General features: G+C 47.3%; 1 protein-coding gene across 3 annotated transcripts in view; it reads right to left on the reverse strand.

The window, feature by feature from the left end:
- The window catches only part of LOC135919802 (uncharacterized), a 48,218-nt gene extending 34,433 nt beyond the window's left edge, over positions 1 to 13,785 (reverse strand). Inside the window, exons 1-3 of one of the 3 annotated variants that reach the window (XM_070526019.1) lie at positions 13,550 to 13,785; positions 8,051 to 8,121; positions 4,790 to 4,916 (exon numbers count right to left, since the gene is read on the reverse strand). In XM_070526019.1, the coding sequence (XP_070382120.1) occupies positions 4,790 to 4,916; positions 8,051 to 8,121; positions 13,550 to 13,671 (320 nt within the window). In that variant the 5' untranslated portion in view covers positions 13,672 to 13,785. The remainder of the gene's footprint in view (positions 1 to 4,789; positions 4,917 to 8,050; positions 8,122 to 13,549) is intronic. The other 2 variants (XM_070526020.1, XM_070526021.1) reach the window with 2 other exon arrangements.
- Positions 13,786 to 14,344: the final 559 nt, after the last annotated feature.

The raw sequence follows: 14,344 nt of genomic DNA on the forward strand, positions 1-14,344 counted from the left end.
CTTTCCCCTTTCGCAAGTGCAGGGTTGCCAAACGGGCTCATTGTTGGGTAACCTCAATGCCTATCATTTACCATATCTCTTTCTCAGGCGTAGAATAAAGGTTAACTTCGTGCCTAAAATGCTGCCTTAAAATTTAGTGCTCTCTATTCACAGGTAAGAAATCTAGATGACCCCTCGGTGCAACAACTCACCGAATACATCAACACCTGCTGGCGCCAGGGATCCATTCCCCCGACATGGAAAACAGCCAAAGTAATTCTCATCCCCAAACCCGGTAAGCCATCTAGCCTCGCCAATCTCCGGCCCATATCACTAACTTCATGTGTAGGCAAGGTCATGGAGCACGCACTCCTAACCCGTGTAAACACTCACCTCGAAGACACATGTGCTTATCCCCACTCGATAATTGGCTTTCGACAGCATCTTTCCACCCAAGACGCTATGCTCCAACTTCAGCATCAGATCCTAGATGGCAAATCCCGTCACACGAAGGCGATCTTGGGCCTCGACCTCGAGCGCGCCTTCGATAATATAAGGCACTCCACCATCCTTCAGCGCATCTCCTTGCTCAACCTTGGAGAACGCACTTACAACTACGTAAGTGACTTTCTATCCAATCGGAAGGCCTTCCTGTCGGTCGGAGACATTCGATCGGAGGAACTCTCCCTCGGCAGCACGGGCACACCACAAGGCTCTGTCATTTCCCCAATACTGTTTAATCTGGTTATGATTGGATTAGCCCAAGAACTACAAAAACTCGACGGCATTGAACACACCATATACGCCGATGACATTACAATCTGGGCTGCAAAGGGCAGTGACGGCCAAATCGAAACTGCCCTACAAGACGCCATTGACGTCGTAGAAAATTATCTTGAAGGCACGGGACTCCGCTGTTCCCCTGAAAAGTCGGAGCTTCTCCTATACCGCCCCACACTCCGTGGACGCCCCCCGCGGGGCTCCACAACTAAACGCCAATACGAGGAAATAGAGCTCAACCTGAGCGATGGCAGACCTATACCCGTGGTCCCTTGCATCCGCGTTCTGACCATAGAAGCCAACGGAGCTAACTCTACGGCTATCTCAAAGATCCTTCGACAGACCGCCAATACATCCAGACTGCTGAAACGAGTGACCAACCGGCGAGGGGGTATGAAGGAAGACAGCCTCATCCGCCTTGTCCAATCTTTTATCGTCTGTCAGATTACTTATGTTGCGCCCTTTCTCAACTGGTACAAAGCTGAGAAGTCTAAACTGGATATCATCATTAGAGGAGCCTATAAGCAGGCCTTAGGACTACCCAACCACACCAGCACGGAACTTCTACTACAATTAGGTATCCACAACACGCTAGACGAGTTAATCGAGGCCCAACGTCGATCTCAACTAGAGAGGCTTACTCTCACGGAAACGGGCCGCAGCATTCTAAACAAGCTTAATATAACCTACCACCGTCAACATGGAGATAAACACCCAATACCACGCGACATTCAGCAATGGATACACGCCGACCCTATTCCGAGAAACATGCACCCAGACTACAACAAAGAACGCAGGAAGGCACGAGCTACTTCCCTCATCAAAGCTTACGCCAACACCGCGGGCGTCACCTTCGTCGACGCAGCTGAGTACCAAGATGGACGGCGCTTTGCGGCGGTTACCACAGCAGGCGGCTTGCTCCGACATGCTGCCAGCATCATTACCAAAAATGCCGAGACGGCCGAGGAAGTGGCCATCGCCCTGGCCACTCTTGACCCAGCCTGTCACACCATAGTGAGCGATTCTCGCGCAGCAGTCAACAACTACATCAAAGGTCGCATTTCTCATCAATCACTCCGCATCTTACGACAAGCCCCGCATTCGTCTGAAAATCAGATCACCCTCGTCTGGATCCCAGCACACGCCGGCGTTGTCCACCCGCACCTCACCAACCTCAACGAGGTTACACACTCCGTAGCACGAGGACTAGTCAACCGTGCCGGAGACGGTGCAGGTGCACCCACAGGACGCGACCGCCTTACAAGATACAACGACCTTGTAAAGTCATTTTACCTCTCAAGAAGAACCTTCCCCACCCCTCACTGCAAGTTAAACAGGGCACAGGCAACCACCCTTCGCCTGTTACAGACGAATACATACCCCTCCCTCACACGCTATCACACTATATACCCCGACATCTACCCGAGCCAGACGTGCAAGGTCTGTAAAACTGAATCGGCAACACTCCCCCACATGCTGTGGGAGTGCAAACACCAATACCAAGACCTTAATCCCGTGACCCTCTCGTCGAGATGGCACGCCGCCCTGCGCAGCTCCCACCTCGACGACCAACTCTGGGCGACCCAGCAGGCCTACGAAGCGGCGAAGAGGCAAGACCTCGACGTCCCATCGTGGGAGGCCTAGGCCCAGCCGACAAAACTGCTGGTGCTTATTAAAGTTCACTCTCTCTCTCTCTATTCACAGGTAAGTGTTGCTCATGCACCTCAATATGGGAGACCGGAACGACGCCTCTATTTCTTGAAAGAAGGAACGAGGGACTTCTCAAGAAATGTGGCTTAAATCAATCCTGTGCTGATGTTGACGCTTTGGTCAAGCCAATTTCAACTTGTCTTTCTTAGAATGCAAGGCCACACGAGGTACATAGAACCGGCAAGTAATCAACATCAATGGATTAGAGCATACGTTGTGGAATAAATGAACGTGCTAAATTCATTTTTCACAACAACAATGATACAAATAAGTCGCCCACACCCTGGTAACCCAGTATTCTCGATGAATGACCTGGACGGAATATTGCCAGCACTAATATTCTACGTTAGCTTCGATAAATAACTTTCTACTACATTAAGCATGTTGCCTCGAAATTCCCGTTTCAGAGATGTCGCAAACTTCCGTAGGGCCAGGTGGGGTGTAAAGCGTTTTTGACATCAAAAAACAATGACAGAAAGAACTGTCTTTAAGCAAAAGCTTTACTGATGTAAGACATAATCCGCATGACATGGTCAGTTGTGGATCGGCTGTCTTTAAAGCGTCGTTCATAAACGTCAAGTAGTTTGTTTCGTTCAAGAAAGTAATAGCCCATGATTAATCCTCTTTTGTAATAGATTAAACGAGCAGTTTCGTGACGCCATAGGCCACTAACTTGCCATAGAAGATGTGTCCTAGCCCTGTTTCAAGATGGAGACATAAATAACCTTATTCAGTGCTATGTAAATTTATATTGTTGCCTACATGGTGTTCAAACTGGCGATAGAGCAACTTGCGTATCAGCCTGAATGTGTTTTATTATTGTGTACATAGTCTGACCATTTCCCGGAGCAGACTTCTCACGAGGTATTTAGGACGTTCCACTCTAGGTAGGGCATGAGTGTATATAATGTTATGTTGAGGTTTTCGAGGAGAATGCTTTACCTCAAGCAGAAAAATTTCGTCTCGTTATCAATAAAGAGGCATCCACAGGAGAAAAAATTACAGCGAGAATCACGCCAAAGGCGGCTATGTGCATTTTCGTCTCAATATACTATGTGGGATTCGGGAAGTTCATCTATAAGGCTCGGAAACTCTTTCGCGAATTTGGTGGTTAGGGGGTATGCAAGTGGATGAGACTTTTACCAGCCTGTCGAGCAGCAGTTTTCGAACAGCAACAGTTTCAAAGGCCGTTCGGAGTTCTAATTGATGGCTGGGAATTTATTTGCTAATATAGCCGCACAACCCGACGAAGTGAGATCATCGTCGCGGCCTCTCTTAAAAATGACATTGCCTAGGAAAGTGTGTGTGTAGATATTACGTGTATTTCCTGAACAGACAGAGCGTTTAAGGATTGATAAATTATGGGGTCTTACATGCCATAGACACGATTTGATTATGAGGCGCGCCGTAGTAGGGAACTCGGGAATAATTTGGTCTGCCAGGAGCTCCTTAACGTGCACCTAAATCTGAGCACACGGGTGTTTTCTCATTTCGCCCCTATCAAAATGCAGCCGCCGTGTTAAGAACTTAATCCCATGATGTCGTGCTTGGCAGCCGAACACCGTAGCCACTGAGCAAACACAGCGGTTCGCAGCACTTATGCACTAAGTTTCTAAATAAGTTGTTTGACATCATCTAAATTGTGTAGAAGTCTCTTTACATTCATTTGCAATGTTAGTGTGTTCATATTGCAGAATACATTTCTGCTGCCTGTCTAATATAAGACTGCTAACTTAGCGCACAGAGTCCTTTTGGTTCTATATGACGCCGGGTTACTGTGGGTTATACGGTTCGAAGTGAAACGGTGGTGCCGTTCGACTAGGAATCGTGTTAAGCGCCCTTCTTGAAAGCGGTGGTTTGGAAACGCCTCGCCTGGAGTGACAGTATCTTTAAATGCCAAAAACCTAGAATTTGATGAGGTTTTGTTGGATGGTGGTGCAACGCTGGCTGCACCCGCCGAAGGGGCTTGTTGCCCAACATTAGGCACATTCTTCGTGGGCAGGGCTGCTGCGGCACTGTCCCTTTATGCACCGCATCAGCATACCCTATGGTATGGAGAAATGAGCCGTCTTCTTGCGTCCTTGACACGTATTCACGCGTCTTTGAAATGTCTTCACGCGTCCTTGAAACCTCTTCACGCGTCTTTGAAACCTTTTCACACGTCTTAGAAGTAGACGTTTTCTTTTGCTTTTACAGTTGTGATCTATTTTTCTATTTTCTATGTGGCATAAATTCGGGAGTGAGAGTCCCAGTCACCGTCGCAGTTCGCCCACTGGCTGGGTTGCTTTATGTCAAGAAATATTTTGAAATGGTGGCTCACCTCGCGGTGTCTTTCGTAGTAGACGATAGTTTCTCGATGCCAGCGTGGCTCGTTCTGGGCCAGGCGTGAACGGCACTAGCGGTGGACACAACAGGTGCGTAGTTGGTGCTTCCGCTGTCAGTGGCATCTGCACCGTCCGAGAAAACAGCAGAGGTGGTTACCCATCGCTTTGCAGAGGTCATTCAAAGAGCATGAAAAATAAACGGTGGCATGCAAAACGTTTTAGTTGGGATTTAGGGATAGGGAAGGCTGGCTGTTGTGTTGTCGTGGGCAGTGCACTTTTTCTTTCCGGAATTCTGGAATTCGGAGCTCAGTGGACAAAAAAATTCACATTGACGTAAAAGACATTCACATTGAAATTAATGGAATGTTAATTTTTCTAAAAATAAATACGCTGCAAACAATACAGCAGATTAGAACACGATCATTTTCAATGCGAAAGACGACAGGTCATATTCTTTCAGTGCGCTACAAAGGTCCAACTTACTTTTTCCAATTTCAAGCAAGAGGTAGTGTTCGATGCTTCATTAAGTTTGCAAAGAAACTTATGTTAAATTCAATAAGCAGGCTTTGGCACACGCCAAAACTTCTTTCTACCAAGAAGGACACCTCTCGTTATTGCAAAGCTGCTTAGTTAGCAACGCACAAAAGCAAACTTCAGCTCGGAGGCTTCTGTCTAAGTGCGTGGGAGCAGGGATATTGTTTTTCTCGGTCACGCTTGCACCAGATTTGATGCAGGCCATCGAATGTGAAAAACAAATGATGAAATCTTGTAACTGCCATAAACTAACCTATTATTGAGACGGTGAGTGTCTATAAAAAGTATTGAATGCGCTAAAATTTGTAAAAAAAGAATATGAAGCTTGCAACTCTGTAATTGAGCAATAAAAACGATATGATAATTCTAGAATGTCAATTGAGTAATACCCGTAAATTGAGAAAAATGATGCGCAGTGGTCTGAACTTTTCCACAATGAGCTAGGACTTTTGGAAAATGCCCGGAAACATTTGTAATTTCTGTAAATTGTAAATTCATAGATCAAACTCGGCCGCTTTACCTATTCTATATCTAGCGGTTCACAGGATTGCTATGTTTGTTTTAGGATGCGAGTTACTAAATTGCGTAGGTTGTGTTTCAAATTTCGCGGAACTTGCCGATTTCCGGGAATTCTGCCATACCATCCAGGCCCTAAATGTGCAATTCTCTTGCTGCAGTCACTAGAACAATCTAATGGAACGAACATCGTTCATGTCAGTCTAAGAGCTGTTACTAAAAGCATTTCGGCATTTTAAATGTTGAGCATGAAAATTTCAAATGTTCCCCGAGCCGAAGCTTCCTATTAAAAAGAACATGGTTTCGAAAGCATGGGTGCTGCAGTGAAAGGATGGCTGCCGAATGGTGTCATGAACTTGGGTGTTGGCACTTAGATTACTATTGTACCCCGATATCCACTACCTCATATAGGTGAACGGGTTGTGTGCAAAAGTGCAGCTGCAGGTTCTGCATACCGCCTATTCATTCTTAGCAGTAGACAGCCTGATCGGGTCGTGGACGAAGAAAAGGAGACAGAACAAGTGTAAAAACCCCATAGCCAGGAAAACTATGTCGTGATAAGATAAACGCCAGCTTCAACCAATAGTGAACAATTCTTCAAGAGCCTGGGCATCCTCTGCATATATTTACCTACGTCTGTAGCGGAAGTTCCTAGGAATGCATCTACAGTTAGCCATGCATGTTTAGCAACTAATTACAAACAAATATGGCTCTTATCCACTGCACGCCTTCGAGACCTATCAAATGATTAAAATAGGCCACACAATGCGCATATGTGAGGGTCGTGTTGCGGGCATACGATAAGATGAGAAGGACTTGCAGAAATACAAGTTGACAGGGCAGTATCGTTGGATAAAGTAACCGCTGCAATCTCGCCACACTCCGGTAAACATAACGACCGCGTGTTTTCCAGAATACTAATAAGGTGTGGCTGGTTTTTCGTAAGGTAGACAGAGAGCTGTCTCAAAGTTCCTCTCACAAGGTTTGGCTGTTGTAAATACACAAGCACGGCTCATAAATTAAAAGTTGTCTACCACGTGTGGGACGTATAAGCGGCTGCGTGGAAGGAAACAGTTGCAAACAGTTGGCCACGTGCCCTTCATCTGGAAGAGGTCGCGGAAGAGGTCGCGGAAGAGGTCGCTGAGCAAGAGGTCGCGGGATCGAGTGCCGGCGACGGCAGTCCCATTCCGATGGGGGTGAAATGCGAAAACACCTGTGTACTTAGATTTAGGTTAACGTTAAAGAACCCCAGGTGGTCAAAATTTTCGGAGTCCACCACTACGGCGTGCCTCATAATCACAAAGTGGCCTTGCCACGTAAAACGCCATAATTTTTATTTCATCTGGAAGGAGCACCGGTTTGAGAGAGCTGGTCAAAATCCCGCTAACAAATGTATATGTGTAATGCTAACTGCTTACAACAACACTGACTACTGCACGAGAATTAGGTTGATCATCCAACGACGGAATACCAACAAATAGATGTGTCGTACGAAAAAAAAAACCTATCGGAATATATAATAGAGCAGGGGCTCGTCACGTTAACATGACGTAGGCCCTTTGCGGAGAAGGCAAAGAAGCAACACCGCTTGAGGATAACATTCGAGGCAGAGAGGGAGATTGTCTGGAAGCAGTAACACTAGCCTGCTGACGGCACAGTAGCACGACAGCTCGATGTCATCTATCCTCTCCCATAACGAATGCACTTAAATAATTGTATTACCGAAACACTCCCTTGACGGCGCATTGGCAATTTACTGCCTTTAATTTAAATTTGCAATGGCGCCCGGTAAGAGGCCCTTCAACGACAGGATCCTCAAGCAAGCATTTAACGTGAAGAATAAAACATGCGGTTGGCTTGCTACGCATTGGTAAGTTCGTTACTCTGGCCCCATTCCAACACGACATTCAAGACATATCGAGAAGCGTTCATTGCCTTTACGAATGAATTCATCGTGTTGAAAATGAATTGATTCGAAACTTGAGGCACGTAGAATACGCGTAGTGTTGACTCTGTTAGCACTCAACTCATCTGCATGAATTTCACACTACGACTGCACATCAGCAACTGACTTGGGGAGGCTAGTAAGGCGTCCGTACGACCCATAAATGCACCGCCATCAGGATCGATTGAAACGATGTCTCCTCTGTTAGATGTTAAGCATCTTCGCGAGTGGTGTCGATGGTTAAAGGCCATGCCATACTCACCATTGACGTCAGTGGCATTGGTCTGGCGCTTCAATGCCTTCAACGCGTCATTGATGTACTCGTCAATATACCTGAAATGAGACATACATATTGGCTTTGGCCGGTGCTCCTAGTTACGGCAGAATATACCTGGACATTGTTTTTGCCAAGCAGAATTTGGAACAAGGGAAGTGCTTCTTTGTTAATGAAGGTAGAACCTGTAATGTATCATTTTATGAGAAGCATAACTTCCTGGATGGCATAGGTGAACCGCGCACTCTTAAATTGCGTAATTTCTTAAATCATGACATGAAGCGTGAAATATAGGAAAACAACGAATGATGCTAGAACCAAGACAGGAAGATGCTAAGTTGCAAGATTCTGATATAATTATGTAGTGCCATCCCCTCCAAGGTGACCATTTTAGACTACCTGCGTATAGCTCTACGACGTCATGCGAGTCAACTGGAAAGCGTTAGTCATACCTATTGTGACAGGATGACCACACCTTGAGTAGCATGCGGAAATGGTGGGTGAGAGCTTAAAATTATGCTTTGGGTAACGCAAGGTTATGTTAGGTTTGGCTGCATTATATTAGCTCTCGTACAAGGGCCGTGCCAGTCGGCCGAATCAGTCACCCAGCCGCGTCCGCAACAGCTGCGCCAGCGTGCGACCACACATCTTAAGATTTGCAGTCGGCAACTGTTCTCGCCATTTCACGATAACTTTCGCGCGCTCTGCCAACGCGGCCGTTCGCAGTTGTGCCAAAATGACATGGCCGTCGCGGCGTCCCGGTAGTGCTTTCCGATTTGCCTTAACCTTTCCTACAAATGAACATGGCGTTCACTTCAAAGACATATGGCGTTTTTCTTTAGGCACATCTTTTATATTTCCTGAAAAACAAGTAACAACGAAAAGTTCAGTAGTGTTCTCATTTACTCACACATATCTTGCGTGTTTAGCAAATGGCACTATTTGTGGGATGTTTCGTTGGGCTCCCGGAGTACGCTCACTCGACCGCCAACGGAAGTGTGACGTACTGTTTCATTTATTTATATCCTTGTGTTTCACGTTTCAAAAGCCTGATTTTGCAATGACGAACTCTTGGATGGATCACGGAATTTAATTTCACCCCCTGGGTTTCGGTAATGCGCACGTAAATACAAGTTACTGAGCTTTCTTACGTTTCACAATGTCTGGTGAAATGCCACTGCGCCTGGAATATTACCCGTGAAGTCGAGCTAAGCAGCTGAACATCCAAGCCAGTGGGCTACTGCTACAAGTGTGCGTTGATCAAACGCAAGCTAAATTACACACACGCACAATATATATATAAATATATATGTATATATATATATATATATATATATATATATTCTGTCCTTATTGTGTTTCGGGTGCATGTTCTTTGGTATGGGAGGTATTACCAAAAATGGCTGTGGCTTAGCTAAGGTTAAGCCCAGGATGCGAAGCATACTAGCCTTTATTTTAACGCGACAGCGTTAAGGAGCTCGTGTCGCAGAAAAGCCGGTGTCGTCGGCGTCGGCTCAGGCGTGCGGCGCTTGCTCAGGCGCACATTTCGTTGTCGCGCCGAACGCTGCGTTGCTCGACGCGCACCGCGTCCGATGCGGGGCGCGACGCCGCGAGCGACGGCGGGAGTTGGAGCGCCGGTTCTCCTCTGTCGTGACGTCACGGTGTCACGTGATTTCATGGTCACCGCCGCGCCTGAGGAGCTGGGTTGAGCCCTCGTAATATGCTTCGCATAGTATTTCCTTCGTCTCTCTCGGGATGTCCATCTTGACATCGTGCTGAAAGTGGTAACCTATGTCTAATGTCTCTAGGATGTGTCTGCCTGCTCTAGTCAGAGCGGCGTTCATATTGTGCCCTACATTGCGCTTCAATGAGCTCGTCTATCGTGTTGTGTAGGCCTAATTGCAGCAACTTGTCCGTGCTGGTGCTGATCGGTAGTCCTATGGCTAGTTTGTTTGTTTTTCGAATGAGGCATTCTAGTTTGCTCTTTTCCACGGCCTGCCATTTTAAGTATGGTGCCACGTATGCTATTCTACTTATTACGAAGGCCTGTATTAACCTTATCGTGTTTTCCTGTTTCATCCTGCTATGTTCATTTGTTATCCTTCTGATTAGCCTCATGATTTGCGCTACAGTTCCCTCTAGTCTTCTGAGGGTTTCTCCGTTGTTGCCCTTGGCTTCAATTATGAGCCCCAACACCTCGATCCTATTGACCTTGGGTATGGGTTTCCCTTCGGCCGTTTTTAACTGTATCTCCTCTCTATGGGTGAGATCGTCCCTGTAGTTGCCTGGTTTGCGACCTCTGCGAGTCAGCCAAGTTATGTTTTTTTGCACAGCAAACCATTACGAAAAGTAAACAGCATTGTTCCTGCTGGCTGACATGCGGCTGCCCGTAGGGGTTTCAAGGTAAGGTCGCAAAGTTGCTCGCTCTCGAAGGTACCCAGGTCTGGAAAGTCGAAGAGATGGAAACTAGGTAGTCATCGAAGTCATTATGCTCAGCTTTAGCGTGTGGCAAAGGGAGACGGGATAGGGCGTCAGCGTCCGTGTGACAGCAACCGCTCTCTTTGTTAACGGAAAAGCTTTACTTTTGAAGGTGCAAAGCCCAGCGGGCCAACCAGCCTGACGGGTCACGCAGCCGGGTGAATGAGTGAATGATGGTCAGTCACTATCATGAATGCGCGGCCACGTAGATACGGGCGGAGCTTCTGAATGGCGAAGACGACTGCTAGACACTCGAGTTTAGTAACGGTGTAGTTTGTCTCCGCTATTGTAAGTGCTTGACTAGCGTAGACAATCAAATCCTGAAGGCCACTGCAGAGCTGAAAAATCACAGTGCCAACACCCACATCGCTGGCGTCAGTATGCAGCTCAGTTGACGCCTCCAGATCAAAATGCTGTAGAACCGGTCCAGAAGTCAACAAAAATTCCAGCTGTTGAAACGCCGACTCGCACTTAGCAGTCCTCATTGCAAGTATTTGTGAAGGAGTGAGTGAGAAGGAGTGACGTGAGCGGAGAGGGTAGCTGTGCGAAATTCGTGATCAAGCGCCGGAAATATGAGCAAAAGCCCAAAAGCGTCGCAGATCTGTGGACATGTGTGGCTGTTGGAAGTCGCGAACCACTGCTGTCTTTTCGTGGTGTGGTGGTATGCCGTCTTTGTCGACGAGAATGCCTAATACGAGGGCTTCACGCTCACCGAGATGACATTTCTTCGAGTTTAAAATAAGGCCAGCTTGCTGGATACAGTCAAAAACACCGACAGGCGCTGATTGTGCTCGTGAAATGTCCGGTCGTAGGTAATGACGTCGCCTAAATAGCACATGCAAATTTCCCATTTGAGGCCGTGGAGTACGTTATCCATAAATCACTCGAATGTCGCTGGAGCGTTGCATATGCCAAAGGGAATAACGTTGAACACAAAGGGGCCGTCAGTTGTGACGAAGGCGGTCTTCTTGTCTGAGGGGTGCATGGGAATTTGCCAATATCCTGACCGTAAATCAACAAGAGAAATACGACGCGGACTGGAGGCAGTCAATGGCGTCGTCCATTCGTGGCAGGGGGCACACGTCATTCTTTGTTACGGTGTTTAGGCGGTGATAGTCCACACAGAATCTCAACGAGTTTTATGCGAAGCATATTACGAGGGCTCAACCCAGCTCCTCAGGCGCGGCGGTGACCATGAAATCACGTGACACCGTGACGTCACGACAGAGGAGAAGTGGCTTTGGCTCAACGCTTGCAAGACGGGCTGGGTGGGAATCGAACCAGGGTCTCCGGAGTGTGGGACGGAGACGCTACCACTGAGCCACGAGTACAACGCTTCAAAGCGGTACAAAAGCGCCTCTAGTGAATGCGGTGTTGCCTTAGAAACGCGCTGTTTCTAAGGCGTGCGTCTCTTGCTCAGGCGCACATTTCGTTGCCGCGCCGAACGCTGCTTTGCTCGACGCTCACCGCGTCCAATGCGGGGCGCGTAGTCGCTGCCCTGTAGCCCATTGTCTTACACCCCTTGGCGGGTCGACGGGAACGCTGTCGCGTTCCACTCTTGAAGGCGAAGAAGTAATGCATGAGTTGTTTCTTCGTCTAGCCGAACCAAATATAGCCAAGCAACAGCAGTTCACCAGGCTAAAGAGTGGTTCAACAACTAAAATAAAGGCTAGTATTCTTCGCATCCTGGGCTTAACCTTACCTAAGCCACAGCCATTTTTTTTTACTAGGGTCCCAGGAGTAGCTCAAGGTCTATATAATTCCTGGATCACTCCTTTCTGTAACATTTCTTTGACCTGCTCGGCGACGATTTTTCTCTCTGAAGGTGAAACGCGGTAGGGCTTGTGACGAATTGGCATCGCTTGCCGTGTATGGAAGTGGTGTTGCATACGAGACGCTGGAGGTGTATGGGACGCTCGTTGGCCTTGAGAAAATCAAACAATGTGGCGTAGTGAGCGAGCACTCCTTCAAGCAGACACTGCTCACTAGAAGACAGCATTGTCTTCCTCACCATTGTCAGCGTCGAATGATCCGACGCTGACAATGGCTTGCTCGACAATACTTCCCAGTTTAAGTCCTAGCGGCAATCTTATCGATTGGGTTGAAACATTCACTGTCCACAAACGAATACAACCATCAGTGGTGACAACGAGGGTGCGAGGGACTATCACATTTTTCTTGAGCGCATTGCCATAATCGGGCTCGGCTAAACCACAAAAACAACCTGTCCGAGAGCCAGAAATATGGACAGGTTCAAACATTCCCGCCTGCGGAGGCAAGCACACATCTTGCGACACGTCGAGCACGTCGGTGGCATCACTGGTGTTATCTGTCATAGAAGTTTGCACGTCGCGGCGAAGAGAAATCGCCCCGCTTCCACAATCCAAAGTTCCCCCCCACTCACGCAAGATATTAATTCCTAAAATAATGTCATGCGTTGTACGTGCAAGCACAGTAAAGTCACTTCTAAATGTCTGGTCCCCTATCGTAACTGAAACAGAACAAACCCCAAGTGGGCGTCACCAAATATATGGGGGTTTCTTCAAAGTTCAGCACGCAGGACCCGACATAACATACGCCGGAAGTAGACGACGAACTTTTAGGAAGACTTATTTAATGAACGTTTTCGGCTGGTGGACCAGCCTTCCTCAGAGTACAGTAAGGTACTCTGACGTAAAGTACTCTGTATAGTACAGAGTACAGAGAGTACAGTAAAGTACTCTGACGAAAGCTGGTCCACCAGCCAAATGTACAGTAATAAGCCTTCCTAAAAGGTCGTCGTCCCTTTCCTGCGTCTATATATTCATATGGATAGATACTTTGATCGAAAAACAGGAGGCACTTCTCTTTATCATGGTCATAAACGGCCGCAGCCACACTGAATCGAAGTCGTCCTCGAAAACGCCCAATTCGATGTGCAAACAAATGTATAACTGTTAAAGTCTGTATTCCAGGTTGTTCCTGCGGCTGACAATATCCAACGAAACTTTCACAAGCGGGAATACTCACGCAGGGATATCGTCGCAAGTGCCTGAGGCTCCCTTGCCGCCTTCACGGCTTGTACCCGGGGTTGCTTCTTCGATGAAAGCAAACGCGGGAGGCGTTTGCCCACTGCTTCTTTGTTCAGTCATGGCTGGCGACGACGCTCCGGAGCACTAGCGTCTTTCTGAGACAGAACTTTGCTGAATGATCGCGCATGCGCAGTCTGTGCCAAGGATGAGAGAGCCAGTAAAACGGCAGGCACTTGGGCAACTCGAATGAAATCGTAAAACCCATCTGAAAAAAAAAGACGATAGAATGCGCCCCTATGTTGACTTTAAAGTATTAATATTTGAACACTAAACAAGGCGCCCCGGCGCCCTGTGCTGAATTGACACCAAATCATCAAAACAAACTTAAGCAAAGCCCACGCCTAGCCAAAAACCGTAGACACAAACATGTGTTTATTATTATTTGTTTCTTTCAGGAGTAGTGCTAATTCTTCTCGGGAGATATTGGCAGTCGTGACCAAATTAGTGAACAGACAGAATGAACAATAGGTGACCGAACGTTTATACGATGGCGAATCAGAAAGTCTTTTTCTCTATATAATTCGGCCAAATTACACCTGTAAATGTGAAGACAACATATGTGAAGTCAACATTGGCTTTATCCCTGGCTGTGTAGCTATTCGAGCGACGATTGACGTTAGACATCCAAGGCACGTATAAGTGATGCCAGTGCTTTCTATTAGCACAGTATCACTCCTGCTCGCTTCAGTGTGTTTTGGGTGTTACATAGAGCCTCCACGTAATGCTACAGGAC

Source organism: Dermacentor albipictus, chromosome 9, assembly GCF_038994185.2.
Source record: "Dermacentor albipictus isolate Rhodes 1998 colony chromosome 9, USDA_Dalb.pri_finalv2, whole genome shotgun sequence".
Taxonomy (NCBI): Eukaryota; Metazoa; Arthropoda; class Arachnida; order Ixodida; family Ixodidae; genus Dermacentor; species Dermacentor albipictus.